General features: G+C 36.7%; 1 protein-coding gene across 1 annotated transcript in view; it reads right to left on the bottom strand.

Moving 5' to 3' along the window:
* Positions 1–17,452, bottom strand: part of KANK4 (KN motif and ankyrin repeat domains 4) — a 76,869-nt gene that overhangs the window by 36,701 nt on the left and 22,716 nt on the right. The window contains exon 2 of the mRNA XM_070941287.1: positions 1,226–1,311. Within this exon, the coding sequence (XP_070797388.1) occupies positions 1,226–1,241 (16 nt within the window). The 5' untranslated portion in view covers positions 1,242–1,311. The remainder of the gene's footprint in view (positions 1–1,225; positions 1,312–17,452) is intronic.

Here is a 17,452-nt window from a genome sequence, read left to right as displayed (position 1 = left end):
TAAATAGATAAATACTATTTAGGCATTTGTTAATGGTCTTCTAAGAGCAATTCTTGCTAAATAGACTTCACTGCATAATGTATTTTTGGCTCTTGGATATGTTCTTTGGAATACTGAGTACAAAACATTAAATTTCCCCCCAAATAGATGAATGAAAGAAATACTAAAGTTAAAAATAAAGGTTTCCCTCGCACATATGTGCTAGTTGTTCCTGACCCTAAGGAGTGGTGCTCATCTCCGTTTCAAAGCCGAAGAGCCAGTGCTGTCCGAAGACGTCTCCGTGGCCGGCATGACTAAACACCAAAGGCACACAGAATGCTGTTAGCTTCCCACCAAAGGTGGTCCCTATTTTTCTACTTGCATTTTTTATGTGCTTTCGAACTGCTAGGTTGGCAGAAGCTGGGACAAGTAACGGGAGCTCACCCCATTATGCGGCACTAGGGATTCAAACCGCTGAATTGCTGACCTTTCGATCGACAAGCTCAGCGTCTTAGCTACTGAGCCACCGCATCCCTAAAGAAATACTACAGCAGGGCTAATATAATTATAATTGATTAGTTAATCTGATTAAATTGAATTACTTAATTCAAAGCCAAACTATCCTTGATGCTGCTTGGGGATATAGTTACTCAATATCCATATACCCATGCATATGGGTAACTATAAAAAATAGTAAGAATGACAGGTTCTATTCTTTTAACCTCAGTACTGATCGAATCTCAGTAAGAACAACCCCATCACTGCTCTTCACAATGAAAACCAAGCTGGCATTGGTGCTAAATGTCTACTTTTGTTTAAGGACTACCCATTCATAAAACACAATTCTGCTAACTTTGTCTGGGAAATCTTCTCCAACCTTTTTGTTTAAAATGCTGTCTGGATCTCCAACTTGCATTCTTTTTGGTTAGAATTTATGCATTCAAGTTTCTTTCCACAGATCAAGGGGAAAGGCCGTTTGATCAATCTGAAAATCTTAATCATCCCATCTTCCTAATTTCCCGTCATTTATCAGAAGCGATTATCAATGACGCCATTCAAAAATGCATGCTTTCTGAAAAACACACTTTCTGCCATTGTACGGATAGATTTTGAATACAGAATATGCAAAATAAGGACATTTCAAAAACGAAAGTGTGTTTATGTTGTTCTTAGTAAAAGATAATTTTTACTTCATAGAGAAAATGCTTGAATTTCAATTAAGATGAAGTTTGTATCCATTCCATACCATCTGTATTCTCCATGATGAGAATTCTGTTTAATTTGCCAATGTCAAGCCATTAGTGAAGCTTCATAAAAAGAAATGCAGTCCACCTAAAAAAGAAAAAAAGAAGAGAGTGGTGTGTTTTTTTTAAAAAAAGTAAGTCATGGCTCTTTCAAGAATTGAGTATAACAATTATAGTATTTACATTTTAGTTTTATACATATATTATACATTTCACCAGTGATGGGATTTGAATAATTTAACAACCAGTTCTCTGCCCTAATGATCAGTTGGGTAGGCGTGGCTCGGTGGTCATGTGACCTGTGGACGTGGCCAACTCAACATCACTCGATGGGCACTTCGCCTTAGCTGTTACAATGTAATAAGGGTTAACCAGAGAGGCAGTTTCTGTAAGCAGGACAATAAAGATTAGGCTAGAAACAACACTGGAATGTTTCCTTTGTGCCTTCCTTATGGGATTAGCCTGTAAAGTGGAAAAAAACAAAATGAGATTTCTTCCAACAACTGGTTCTCAGAACTGCTTAGAAAGTTAACAACCGGTTCTGCCGAATAGGTGCGAACTGGCTGAATCCCACCACTGCATTTCACCAATGTATTTTAAAAACTCATTCTGCTCTTCCTGGAATGAAATTATTGGCTCCTAGTCCTTACCTGATAAGCATTTTAAGAATTTTTTTAAGATCGGTGTTCCTCTCCTAACCATGACAGTTTCTGCTTTGGGAATACATAACTCTGTGTGATTATTTCTTACTGCTGAGAAACAATTTACCGTACTTCCAGAAATTCAGTATTATGAACAGAGAAATGCCCAGGGGGTGCAGACTGAGCAGAGGCTAACATGATATAGTAGCTATATGAAAGTACAAATGTTTTGAAAAAAACAAAAGAACATATAACAGAATTGGAAAGAGGAAAAGGGTCTCTTGGCGTAAATATGGTGTCAGGAAAGCTGAAGCTGAAAATGAATTGAAATTGACAAATGATGCTGAGAATAACAAAAAGGGCTTCTCTACGTACCTTCAAGTAAAAGAATCAATGAAGATGATAAAATGTTGATAATAAAGAAAACCAACTATAGATAGGCCTTGACTTACGACCACAATTGAGCTCAAAATATCTGATACTAAGTGAGATATTTGTTAAGTGAGTTTTGCTCAGGGGTGCTATTCAGCAGGTTCTGACAGGTTCTGGAGAACTGGTAGCGGAAATTTTGAATAGTTTGGAGAACCGGCAAATACCACCTCTGGCTGACCCCAGAGTGGGGAGGGAATAGGGATTTTGCAGTATCCTTCCCCTGGAGTGGGGTGGGAATTGAGATTTTGCAGTATCCTTTCCCTGGAATGGGGTGGGAATGGAGATTTTACAGTATCCTTCCCCTGCCACACCTACCAAGTCATGCCCACCATGCCCGCCACACCACGCCACCCCCACCAAGCCACCCCCAAAGAACCGGTAGTAAAAAAATTTGAATTCCACCACTGGTTTTGCCCCATTTTACAACCTTTCTTGCCATAGTTGTTAAATGAATCACTGTGTTGTTAATTTAGTAACACAGTTGTTAAGTGATTCGGACTTTCCCATTGACTTTGCTGGTCAGACGTTTGCAAAAGGTGATCACATGATCCCAGGATATTGCAACTGTCATGGATATGAGTCAATTGCCAAACATTTTGATCACCTGACCATGGAGTTGTTGCAATGGTCATAAGTGTGAAAAATGGTCATAAGTCACTTTTTTCAATGCCATTAGAATTTCAAACAGTCACTAAATGAACTGTTGTAAGTCAAGGACTACCTGTATTTCAACTGATGTTCAGCAACAGTTTTCTCAAGAAATTGTGAAGGGCAGAAGAAAGGGACAAGAATCTATCTGTCTGTCTGTTTGTCTGTCTGTCTGTCTGTTTCTATTTATCTATCTATATTTATCATCTGTCTGTCTGTCTCTCTAATCAGGGTGTAGGCCACTTAAATTACAGAAGTAATACTGGGTGCCTTTCAGATTAAAATCAATAAAAGTAATCATAAGAAAAAACAAGCAATTAAAAAAATCAAAAGACTGAAATTTTAAATTGACAGAAACAGGGTAATGGAATACTTTTAAACTTTTCAATGACTATAAATTTCTAGGGCCAAACAAATTGCTTCCCAGTGTATTGAAACCAATACTGATAGGCTTGATGAAATGTTATCTTTGAGAAAGACTAAAGAATTGGTAAAGAATAAAGCGCCAGATGACTTGGAAACAACAAATGTAGTTCCTATTTTCAGGGGTATCAGTAGAGTGGGAGTCAAACACTTTTTTGTTTATGTTTTGTATGCACACCCCAAAGGGATGGAGCTTGTAGTGCGACAACTTGATGCTATCTTTGTCATTTTGATACAATCAGCAAAAGCCTGAGGACATCCATGCCTATCTTCCAAAATACAGAAAAAGTATATCATGATGTGCTAATTAACAAGCTACTTAAGTATGTACCGGGTGACATGACAATTACTGTCCCCAAAATTGTACTCAGACAATGTTTCACAATCAGACTGATGAGATATACAGGATTGAATGGGCTATGGAAGGTTTATACCAGGACTACTACTCTTCAATGCTTTTACTATGACTTGAATGAAGCAGTCAGTAGAATGCCATCAAATCTGCAGGTAACATAGAACTGGGTGGAATAATGAATATCTTAAATGACAGAAATAAAAATTAGAATTTTCTTGACACAGCTATACAAGAGGTAACAAAAATGTAATATAAATAAAGGCAAAGTTACTTGGAAAGAAAAATCCTATGTGCAGGCACATTATCACTGAATATGTAATAATAAACATCTTAAAATAGTAACAATAGCAATAGCAGTTATATACCACTTCATAGCGCTTTACAGCCCTCTGTAAGCAGTTTACAGAGTCAGCATATTACCCCCAACAATCTGGGTCCTCATTTTACTGATTTTGGAAGGATAGAAGGCTGAGTTTACCTTGAACCGGTCACAATTGAACTTCTGGCAGTGGGTAGAATCAGCCTGTAATACTACATTCTAACCACTGTGCCACTACAGCTCTTATAGTTTTTTTTTTAATTAAAAAGTTTTTTATTAATAGTACAAAATTAAAAAACATTGGACATAGATATGACATCACTGGTTCCAAACATCTTCCGTCACTTTGCAATAATACTAATACTCATATAAACATACAGTTCTTAAACTTTGTTCATTATTTAAATATAATATAATATTAATAATTTTCCCCTTATTTCTATATATTTATTTATCTCTAAACATACATTTATCTATAACAACATGTATATTTTTAGTCTAACACTGTACATTTGTCTTGGCTACCCTCTTATTATCTATCCAATCATAAAATTGTTCCTAGATTTTGTAGTACTTAGTTTCGCTTTTATCCTTGAGTTCCAAAGTAAGTCTGTCCATTTCTGCACAGTTAAAGATTTTCAGTAATATTTCTTCTTCAGTTGGAATATCTTTCTCTTTCCATTTTTGAGCAAAGGCTATCTATGTTGCTGTAAGTATATGCAGTAATAGATAATTTGTATCTTTCTTATATTTTTTTTCTATAATTCCCAATTAAAAAAAACTCTGGTTTGACTTCTATATTTGTTGACAAAATTTCTTCCAGCCAATTCTTTATTAAATTCCAATGTTTTTGCGCCTTTGGGCATTCCCACCACTACAGCTCTTATAGTTGATTGCATGCTGAATATGATTCAGCAGTTTGATGCCGTTGCAGAAAAGAGTAATATTATTTCATATTACATCAACAGAAATATTGTGCTCAAATCATGAGAAGTAACAACTCCATTTTATTCTGCTTTGGTCAAATCTTAGCAGAAAAGCCATGTCCAATTCTGGCCACCACAGAAAGGATTCAAGAAAACTAGAACAAGTTTGGCAACAATGGCAACAAGGAAGTTAAAGGGTGTTTGTAAACTAAGTCTCATGAGTAAAGAGTGAAGCAGATGAACTTGTATAAGCTTGAAAAGAAAATACTTAGGGGCATATAAAAACATCTTCCATACCTGAAAGGATGTCATGCAGAAATGGTCAAGACCTGTTTTCTATCATTCCACACTGCAATATATAGAATTATGGATTCAGATTCTAGGAAATCAGACTCATCTTCAATGTTATTTAAAAAACCCTCTTCCATGAGTAAGAGCAGATTATCAAAAAGAAAAGAAAAAAGGTGTTGAATACCTTTCTTGGGCGTGTTGAAAAAAAGGACCAGATAGCTCCCTGTTGGAGATGCTTGAATTTGGGTCCTTGCACTTAGCAGAGTCAATTAGTGACTTAGTGAAGTCAATAGCTTAAATGGTCCCATCTAATTCTACTTCTCATTGTATTATATGAGATATGTTGATCATAGTAGGATGGCTTGCAATTTACATATTGTTTTCCTAGTTATAGGTAAATTCACATTCAACTCAACTTTGAATCCTGGGGATTTTGTGAACACATCCATGTACTATTCTTAGCAACAGTAGATAAGTGGTTGCCTTTATCACCTCGTATAATGTTTTCTTGATTTCATTGTCTCAATTACAGTTATGTAGTCTTCCATTTCTATATGACATACGTTTGTGTGTGTGTGTAGCAGATACAAAAAATTCAGTTAAAGATAGTCCTATTTATGCTTCACAAGCTCAAAGTGTCAATGTTCAAAAGTATACAGTCGTAGAATTAAATAATAGGTCTTTAATTTTTCTTTTAATGGTACAAAAACCCAATTCCTAATGGTTATACAGTCTTAAAATGTCAGGAATATTTAATGTGCCTGTTTGTGCATAGGTATGCAGAAAAATTCTGTGATCAGCCCAGATCATACATTTCCTGCTTTAGAGATAGAGATCATTCTTCTTGATAACCTTGATCAGTGCTTTAATTGCTGAATATACCAAGAACACAATAGAAAAAGGAATCTAGATTTTATGTGAATTCTACCAATGTTAAAGGTAATCACAGATTACTGCACACTTTAGAAATACATAGAGATAACTTGAAGGAATTCCTTTCACTGTGTGAATTATGGCCCTTACAATTAAGTGCTGGGTTCTAGGAAATCTACCTCAGGATAATGTAATTTTCTTTTGTTCTGCATTGGGACTCAGGTTTCCTGTAGGGTCTCAGGATTTGATAGAAAACTCCATGCAGAACATTTCAGACTGTTCCTCCCTTTTATTAAACAACCAGCTTCTATTTTCACTTTCAATCACCTTCCACAGTAAGGTTATCTACAGCTATTCAAACCATACAGGGGCGCTCCTGCCTTCTCTTAATTACTGATAAGAAGCAGAGACTTTTTGCCTGAGATCGAGAAAATGCATGTGAATGGATAGACTTTCCTTTACTAAACAGTCCATATATATTTTCTGGCAAGGCATTCTTGTAGTTTAGCCTATATGTACTCTGTGTTTCTAAATACTACCGTCTAGAATCAAGAAGAGGCTTAATTCCCTCTGTCAGCCAAATTGGATCATGGCTTTTCTCTGGCTTACAACACCTTTCAATTCCCATAATCTTCAATTCCTGAGGGATCATGCGTGAAGAATAGATTTTCTCTCACAATGTGTCCTTCTTTTCATTTTCACATACTTCTCCAGATCAGGTTCTTTTCCACTTCAAGATCCCAAGAACAAAAACAAAGGTTCAGTAGTGTAATACTGTCCAGTCTGTTTCAGGGTTACCAGTTATCTTTGCTCTTTGCTAAGGCCAAAAATTAATCTTCAGTACCCGGAATCTTTCTAGAACCATCTGAACCATCAACCATTACATCTCCATTGCCATTCTCTCTTCCTTTCTCTTCTTTTTCACAATCTGGTAATTTTAAGACTATCTCTGATGTCAGCCCCTTCATCTTCTATGTGCCCAAATTAAATTATAGCAGCCCTAGGAATTCAGTGTACACATCTAAACATTCATATTTTGTTTGCTAAGAAAACCTTTTGACTATGCTACTGGAATCCAGAAATGTGTATTACTCAAAAGAATTTTCTGTGCATAGAACAGTACTGAGAAATTTGATTTAAACTTTAAGCCAAATTGCCTGAATATGAGCAACTTCCTATCCTAATGGATGAATCTATATGAATGGGGACAATTACAATAAATGAAAACATAACAGAAAATAAAGCTATGAACCTGCATAATTATGTTATTAAATGGGAAAAATTGAAGCCATATATATATAAAAAAATCTTCTCGCTTTTTTTTACTTCTAAAGATGATGCAACAACTTTAAAAACTTTAATCTTTGTAGAAAAAAAACCCTGCCCTTATGTTTGTACTGATTCCAAAGTGCAAAAAACTTGAATCTCATAATAAATATGCTGTCATGAGAATCATCCAGCCATTTTAAAACTATGTTAACTTAAAGCAAAATCCTGTCAATGTCTATTCATATAATATATAAAGGATCTTACTCTCAAACACATGAGCCCTAATGTATCTAGAACAGCATTTTCCAATGTGATGATTTCCAGACAAATTGAATATAAATTCCAATTTCCCCAACCCAATGCTAACAGTAAAAGCAGTTCAATGGTGTATCCAATTATCCAGGTCAGTGGGGATACCTTTGGCTGGATAGCATCAAGCAGAGGCTGCTTAGAGCAGTTAATTTACCGGTAGATTTCATTTACCGGTAAATGAGGATTTGTGCACTTATTGTGAAATGTCCCCTTTCACACCTATTGTTCTAAATCAGAATAGGTGGATATAATATAAAGGATTAATTTCAGTTAAGCTCACTTCAATGACTAAGACTACAATTCCATTTTACTTAAACAGTAATCCCATCAGTCACAGGAGAAAATGCTGGTATTTGGAAAAAATAGGAGCCCAGCTAGAAAGAGGCCGACAGAAAGCAAGGAACCAGATACCATAACTAAAGATTCAAGTTTAAGCTTCAAGAATCCTAATAAGCAGAACTGAGATACAATCTGAGCAAAACATTATCCACTGAGTCACAACGAATCAGAGGCAACTGAGCACTTAATTCAATGGAACTTCTATTTTCTGAAGAGAAGGACTGCGAGAATTAAGAAATGCACGCAGAATAAGCATTGCTTAAAATAGTCCCTAAGGGGGAAATGACTTGTCCACCCAAAAGCAAACCATGATATAAATCCTTTCCAATGGACTTATTAAAAAATTAATCCCATCTCATTAGAGCTACAGCAACTGCTTTCTGATCCAGCCTATCATTTTCAGCTGCATTACAACCATTCCATTTAGCATTTAATGACCGAAATGAAAGCTAGCAATTAAGACAAGTGCCTTGTGAGTTACCTTCACAGACTCTTAGCTGCCAAGGAAAGAGAATCGGGCCAGCTTTCCTTTCGAGGAAGTTCTCAGAATTGCTATACTGGCAAATTGTGGTGTTTTTTTTTTTTCAGGAACTACAGGAGTGGGTCAGCTGGCTAATGACCTTGTTTGAAAAGTAAATACAACGTGCAGTACGATAACCTGCAAGAATAATTCATGTTCACAAATGTGCATAGCAACATTGGTAAGGATCCTGGCTGAGGAAACAGACAAAAGAGGCTTCCTATTGACACCAGTTATGTTAATTAAATCCTCAATAGAAAACAATCTTTAAGCTTCAAAAACCTCCAATAAATCATATAAATGTACATTCCTTACTCAAAAAAAAAAGGTGTTTTGGGTTTTTTTTAACGATAGTTAATCATATATCAGGGATCACACAAAGGACCACACACATTAAAATATTGAGGGAGAGAACAAGGCAAGGCAAGGCTGCTTCTTAAAAGAGCTTTTTGCCTCACCTAATAAACCTCCATACAAAGAAACTGTTTTATTTTCTGGAATACTGCTCTAATTCTAAACACATTCCTGAGTCTTAAATCAGATTGTTCCAACAGGTTTTATATTCCAATATAAGCATTTGGAGGAGTGTAGCCAAGGTGAACATCCTGAATTCTGTCCCATTTACTTTGGTTTATTGTTAATAATCTAATATTACTTATGTGGTAAAGAAAGCAATAATTATACATTAAGTTATACAAGTATATATTGCCGTGATGGCGAACCTATGGCATGTGTGCCCAAAGAGCCACGTCACCTGGCACGCGTGGCGTCATCCGTTCTTCTTCCGGGTTTCTGGCACGCATATGCACGTGATGATCATCTGGCCTTTGTGTGTGTGGCAATGCTGGAAACCGGAAAAGCTGGTCTTCTGTTTTCCGGCATGAGCATGCGCGCCGGCCAGCTGATCGGCATGTGCACATGAGCAGCAGTAACAGGAAGACTTGCTTGCTGGCGCGCATGTGTGCGCCAGAAACCAGAAGTATCTTATCCGGCGCACGCATACCCCCTGGGCAGCTCCTCTTCCTGGTCGTGGCCCTGATGAGCGTGTGTGCGCGAAGTGCTCCCTTTTTGGCAATTGGTGACCCCTGCGCCCGCACGCTCCCTTTTCGGCACTCATTGCCGAAAAGGTTCGCCATCACTGATATATCGTTCTTAGATTTATAGTCTGTCTTTCCTCCTGACACAACCTTTCAAAATATAAAAACAATATTCTAACCATGCTATGCTATGCTATGCTATGCTATGCTATGCTATGCTATGCTATGCTATGCTATGCTATGCTATGCTATGCTATGCTATGCTATGCTATTATTATAATAGTCTTTTTTAAAAAAACAAGTTTTATTGGGTTTTTTTCACACACATATTTTATGAACAGAGTATTGACCAAATCATATCTTATATAATTTATCATATCCAAATATACTTTACATAATTTCAATTTCTGCCAAAGTATTCTTTTTCCCTACCTTTTTATCTTGTCTTAATACTTCTATACTTATTATATAAACAGCATCACAATCCGCCCTCAAATCCTAATTTCATCTTATCTTATCCATTGTTAATCATATATATTCTCTTTTAACTTTCATATTAGTTCATTCTTCATCCTAATAAGTTTGAGTATACTCGGGGTTACCCTTCTACCATTCCATCTCTCTTATTTTACAACAATCCTTCTTCTCCTTCTCTTCTCTTTCCCTTCCCTTCCTTCTTCTATCCTTTTCTACTTTCTTCTTTCCTCCTCTCCTTTCCCTTCTCTACTTCCCCTTCCTTTCCCCCACTATTATAATAGTCTTTTTGTGGCAATTTGCACACTATGATTTGCAGATAAGCTAACTTACAGAATTCATCCAAAATTCAGGATCCATTCTCCCATGGGATTGAAATTTAGCAATGTTGTCACCGCCTAAGCACTGCCACTCTACTACTATGCAACCACAATCATCTAAGGTCATGTGATTGTCATAGGCATATCCACAACATCTTTCTCATTGCCTTCTGGCCCCTGTGCTTAATTGGCTGGTGTCAAGGCTCAACAGGTGAACGGGTAAGCAGCTTCAAATCTTCTCTTTTTCTATTAATCTGCCCGTGGAGCTAGAATTCCCAATTTACCTTTTTTCAGACATATGTGCTACCCGTCCTGTGGTGCCTGCCTTCTGAAATTATATCCTCCCAGAGATCTCTGTAGCTCTCACCTTGAATGTGTTCTGAAAACCCTTTAAAAAACAGGCTTCTCCCAGGCCTTTTTAAAAGATATTTGTGCAGCCCTAGTTTTTTTTTTTTTTTTTTAATTTGATTTATATGCCGCCCTTCTCCGGAGACTCAGGGCAGCTTACAATGTGCTCAGCAATAGCCTTTATCCTTTTGTATATTTATACAAAGTCAGTTTATTGCCCCCACAACTGGGTCCTCAATTTACCTACCTTAGAAAGGATGGAAGGCTGAGTCAACCTTGAGCCTGGCGAGATTCGAACCTGCAGTAATTGCAGGCAGCTGGTCTTAATAACCAGCTTAATAACAGGGTGCCTTAGACCACTGTACTACCAAGGCTCTTGGTAGTAGTTGATTGATAGATGATGCTTGGTTTGTCTTGTCACACAGGTCCTCTTCATTTTTCAATATAAGCCAGCCAGAATTGAGATTCTCCAAATCTAATACTGGTAGTTCTCAAATTACAATCATTCGTGGTGGCGCAGTGGTTAGAATGCAATAGTGCAGGCTACTTCTGCTGACCGTTGGCTGCCTGCAGTTTGGCAGTTCAAATCTCACCAGGCTCAGTGTTGACTCAGCCTTCCCTCCTTCTGAAGTCAGTAAAATGAGGACCCAGATTGTTGGGAGCAATACATTTAATCTGTAAACCGCTTAGAGAAGGCTGTAAAGCACTATGAAGCAGTATATAAATGCTAAATGCTATTGCTATTCATTTAGTAACCATTCCAAGTTACTATGACACTGAAAAAGGTAACTTTTTTTTTTTAAATTTGATTTATATGCCGCCCTTCTCCGGAGACTCAGGGCGGCTTACAATGCGTTAAGCAATAGCCTTCATACTTTTGTGTATTTATACAAAGTCAGCTTATTGCCCCCACAAACTGGGTCCTCATTTCATCTACCTTAGAAAGGATGGAAGGCTGAGTCAACCTTGAGCCTTGGAGAGATTCGAACCAGCAGTAAATTGCAGGCAGCTGTGTTAATAACAGGGTGCATAGACCACTGTACTATCAAGGCTCTATAACTTATAACTTATAACCGGTTTTCACACTTATGGCTGTTGCAGCATCCCCATGGTCACATGATCAAAATTTAGGCACTTGGCAATTGGTATATATGTATGACGGTTGCACTGTCCTGGGGTCATGTGATCACATTTGTAACCTTCCCAGCCAGATTCCAATCAGCAAAATCAGTGGGGAAGCCAGATTCACTTAACAGCTGCATGTTTCATTTAAGAACTGCAATGATTAACTTAACAACTGTGGCAAAAAAAAAAAAGATCGTTCAATGGGATCAAAACTGAACAACTGCTTTCCTTAGCAATGGAAATTTTAGGCTCGATTGCAGTCATAAATCAAGGACAACCCACTGCTTAAAACAAACCAACGCTTAACGAAAGAAAACAAAACAATGCTTAAAGCAAGTCCTTGAGGTTGCTGCTTTATTTTTCAATTTGTTTGTTTAAATCTACACAATTAAAAGAAAACCAGGTAAGGGAGGTGTCAAACTCACGGCCTGTGGGCCAAATGCGTCACGCACTGGCCACACCCATCCCCATTCCAGCGAAGGAGGGGAAGTTGCAATATGTCATGTGACAACAATGTGACGCCGCAAGTTTGACACTCCTGAGGTAAGGTATAAAGCTGGATAGGCATATTATTATTCAGAACAGCTACAGTGGGGACCCAGGAGCTATAATTATAGTACCAGGAAATTAGAAATATGAAGGAAATCCTTAGGAGTGGCCTTCGATCCAGAGATTCACAGGCAACTCTTTTACATCATGGAATATCTTTGTGTTATGTTAATGGTACAATATGGTAATCAGATTGATATCTCATTGCAATCATAAATGGATTCTCAGCAGCTCATAGGCAAGAACAATAAAATCATAATAAATAATAAACTATACAATATAATACAGCTCCCAAACAATATCTGGCATCAACACAGAGATGACCTTGAATTGCTCAGATTTCAGCTGGTTTTGGAAGACAGATCATTATTTCTAGTTCCATTTCTGATTTTATAACTCCCCTAAAGCCATGGATTTTGCAAGCTGTAAAACGGTGTTGTATTTGTCTTCTGCATTACAAATGGTCTTCCCTTTCTTTTGTCGTTTGAAGTTGTGGGTGCTCCAACACTGGAAGTTTTTAAGAAGAGATTGGACAACTGTTTGTCTAAAATGTATAGACTTTCTTGCAGGGGGTTCCACTAGAAGACCTCTAAGGTCCCTTCGAACCCCGTTGTTGTTATTGTTATTATTCTATATGAGATGCTCAAAAGTGTATTGGCTTTTAATAAAATTGGTGAATTGCAACAGGTGCTTCTAGATTCCTTCTGGTTTTCTGCTGCCATGGACTAACCAGGCTCTTTTCTTATTTTAGAAGCTGAGCTGAAAAATGTTCAGCTAAAAATGTTGTTGTTATTTAGTCGCTAAGTCATGTTTGACTCTGTGCGGCCCCATGGACCATAGCACGCCAGGCCCTCCTGTCCTCCACGGTCTCCCAGAGTTTGCCCAAATTCATGTTCATTGCGTGAAATTGAAAAATTACATTTCAATAAATGAATAGATAACACAGAGTGTTCCATATTCCACAAATTATCTTTTGCAGCCATACATTAAATACACTTCTTTTTTTTCTTTTCTAGTTAACATCTGCCCTGGGAAAATCTTAAATATACCAGGCACAGCATGAAAGTCTTTCAGAAAGCAATAGGAGGGATAAAATAATCTAATGAAAAAATTAAGCTGAATTACAATGCCGACTTTATTATTGCTCTTCCCTGGGCAAAGATGCTCTTTCTATATGCCCCATTAAAAATAAATTACACCAAAATATTCATGAGTCTTTAAGGAATCATCCGTACGATTGCTGCATGGTGTAATAGCATTCTGGAAAGGTCACCTCTAAAAAAAAGTTACCTGAAATGTATCTACTATTATTATGTCAAAATAAAACATGGTAATACCCATGAAAAGCATCCAGAAAAGAGCTTCCACATAATCAAAGGTCAAATTCTAAGTTGTATTTATATGGCTCTGAGAAGACAAATGCACCCATATGGGTGAGCATGGGTCTCTACGTGTGAATTATTTGCAACATAGGGTATGGAATAATTCTAGAGTCAAACCAAGGTAACAAGGTGAAGGGCTCATGAGAATTGAACAGATATATAAAACTGTCACAATCTTGCCTAGGATGAGATGTATTATATTTTCACTACTCTTGTAATTATAAAGCATACTCTTCACATAGTAATGTATGCACATTTAATGGAAATCTGTTAACTTTTGACCTCTTTTTTTTGATGAAGCAGCCATGTCTGATAGCAAGAAGCATTAAAGGAGCAATATAGGATAACTTTCTCAAGCCTGGTATCTCCTGCTGTATTGAAACTATGATTCTTCCAAGTACCCACACATTTGGGAAAGTTCCTACAAGAGGCTTTTTAGAAAATAGAACTTGAATTTACAGTGAGGTGCAATTGGGTGCTTGCTCTTGTAGCTCTTTTCAGCCTATATATCTCTTTTAAAAAAAAAATAGACCTTTTGAGAATTTAACACTGTATATACCTGCAAATTGAATTGACCCTATTAGTTACATTCATCAGAAGAATGTCCATGGAGATTCTCAGTCATCCAGGTCATGGTTGTCCCAAAGATGCTTTTTCAAAAGGCAACTGGACTTCCTTTTTCCTTGAAGACGTTTCACTTTTCGTCCAAGAAGCTTCTCCAGCTTCTCATCCAAGAACTGAAGAAGCTTCTTGGATGAGAAGCAAAACAGCTTCCAAAGAAAACAGAGAAAGTCCAGTTGCCTTTTGGAAAAGCATCTTTGGGATTCAACAAAAGATCAACCTTGAATCCCAAATCATTCCTTTTTCAGCTTGGGTCATTATCAAATATATTACTATGTGAACTAATTTGTGCAAACAAACCCAGCTTTAATACAATTAATTCAGAATCACTTAATACACACTCAATTGTCTTCAAAACGTTTACCTCAACTTTTAGTGTTTCTGAATCTGTACACCATTAAAGAATCATTTAACAATGAAGGCAATAATGCATATATGGGATTATCATTTTTGTCTCGAATGTCATTTTCTTTCACATAACTAATGCTTGCTTGATTTTGTTAAGAAGGTTAGTTCACTTGCTTTTGCTTAGTTGCTTCATGTATGTTTTATTAAAAAATAAAACTTTAAAAATCATTAAACCTTCCCTTTCAACATGGTTCAGGTTTGCAGAGTCCTTTCTCCCTTTCATTTTGTTGCATCCTTTAATATGTCCTGGCAGCCAGCTGGCAAATATGAGGCATTTTCTAAAGAGTAAATCATTAACCTACTGAAGTCAATGACAAAGGTCCCATTGACTTCTCTGGGATAAAAACTTGGATGTCAGTCAAAAAGCAAGTCGGTCTTTCTCAAGCCGGCTTATGGCTTTAACAATCTGTAGCTCAGAGGGAAGGTCAACACCCACCAATGAATGTCTACACACCAAATACTGCAAGAATGGCATTTTTCAAACTTAGACAAAATGCTACTCTGTTCACACTGAATGGTGGCTCTGAACTGATGGTGCAATGCAGGCAACTGTGAATGAAGCATAAGAAATATGCAAATCCAGTGAACATGTTCTTTGTAGTGGACTTGATTAAAAAGATATCATTTATCAGTCGCACAATTATCCAACTGTTAAAATGTTCCTACAGTTGCTTGGCTAATTGGTGTTACATATGTAGAACGTTTGATGGAAAACAACCTCTGACAACTGGGCTGCCCACCCATCCCGCAACTTCAGATTTCTGATTTATTTATTTTTGGGGGGTAATTCTATTTTTTATGTGAAACAGCTGCTTGGAGAATATAGCACATAGAATATAAAATCGTAGACTGGAAGGGACCTCGGAGGACTTCTAGTCCAACCCTGTGCGCAAGACAGAAGACCTTATACCATCCCAACCAAATGGTTGTGTAGTCTGTTTCTGAAAAACTCCAGTGATGGAGCACCCACAACTCCAGGAGGCAAGTTATTCCATTGATTAATAGTTCTCACTATGATTTCTAATCATTTCTATTGCAGTTGTGCATGTCTAATATACTTTCATACATTGCACTAAGCTATTGTTTTACCAGTTTAACATACAAATATACAATTTGTATTAATTGAAGTAATATATAAACCACAGTTAAGTTCACATAACTTTAAAAAGCTTTTAAAATCATATCAGTGCTTATCTTTAACTATAAAGTGAACCTAGCCAATGTATATAAAGTGCATGAAAACTAAACAACTGATCTGCTACAAGATAAAAGAGGCTGCTCTACTTCTTACGGAGAAGAAAGATGCTATAGAGTTGGAAAAAGGCCACTATACCACCAATATCTAAAGAGGGACAAGATTTGATTTTAATCAGACAGTGTCGAATCTAGTTCGCTCACTGGGACCAGAGGTTTAGTCTTCCAAACTTTTGGACTTGTGCTGGAGCCTAGGGAACTTCTCTCTCACCAAACACATCCGGTGACCTATTCTGGTGAGAGAAAAGTTCCCTGAGGATGGGCTCCAGCACGAATTTGTAAGCTTGGAAAACTAAATTTCTGGTCTGGTGACCAGCCCAGATTGAATCCTGCAACATTATCCTGGGACACATATATTTGCCTTCTTTTGTCTAACAAGATACAGTAGGCTGATGTCATTACTGAATAATGACTACAAGTTGTTTACAATATTTCTAGCAGATAGACTGAAAATTATTTTGCAAGAATTTATTCATGAAGATCAATGTGGATTTTTACCTACTAGATAGTTAAAGGACAATGTTAGCAATGTTAGCAATATGCTGGACATTTTGGAATATTTGGAGCAATATAATGAAAAACAAGAGGCATTGGTTGTTTTTTAAATTCTGAGAAGGTCTTTGAAACTTTGAACTGGGCTTTCTAGTTCAAAGTTTTGGAAAGTACGAATTTTATTTATTTATTTATTTTAATTTATTTTATTAAATTTGTATACCATCCTTCTCCTACTGGACTCAGCGCGGTGCACAGCCAAAATAAAAACATCCCAAAACAAAATTTAAAATTTGTTAAAAGAATTACACAACTTTGGCCTAAATGTAAAATCCCGACTAAAACCCATAGACAATTAAAAATCTAACATCTCAAAATGTTGGAGAGAACTTTATATAATTTTGGAGAGAACTTTATAAAATGGGTAAAATCTTTCACAGAAAGCACAAATAATTGTTAATAGAAATCTAACAAAACCTTGTGAGATACAAAAAGAAACAAGATAGGGATGTTCACTGTCTCCTCTCTTGTTTCTGTCCATGAAATACTGAATAAAGTTATAAGACTAAATGAAACGATTATGAAAGATTTAAAAAGAAATTCATAAGTTAAAGGGTTTTGCAGATGATGATGTCATTTTTGGAAGATCCTTTAAACTGAAACATTAATAGTCAAAATTTAATTTGCATTAGCCAAATTAACAAACAGGATAAAAAAATGAACAAAAAATTCAAAAATATGACAATAGGTGATCAAAACAAACTGATAAACAAAATGGGTTTTAAGATTGAAAGTAAGATAAGATATCGGGATATAGGTATGATGAATGTGATTATTATGTTATTTCAATATAACTATGTTAAGTCATGGA

Source organism: Pituophis catenifer, unplaced genomic scaffold (assembly GCF_029215685.1).
Source record: "Pituophis catenifer annectens isolate HBS135680 unplaced genomic scaffold, rPitCat1.0.hap2 SCAF_3, whole genome shotgun sequence".
Taxonomy (NCBI): Eukaryota; Metazoa; Chordata; class Lepidosauria; order Squamata; family Colubridae; genus Pituophis; species Pituophis catenifer.
Note: the sequence above shows the minus strand (reverse complement) of the source record. Positions and strands in the feature narration are given on the sequence as shown.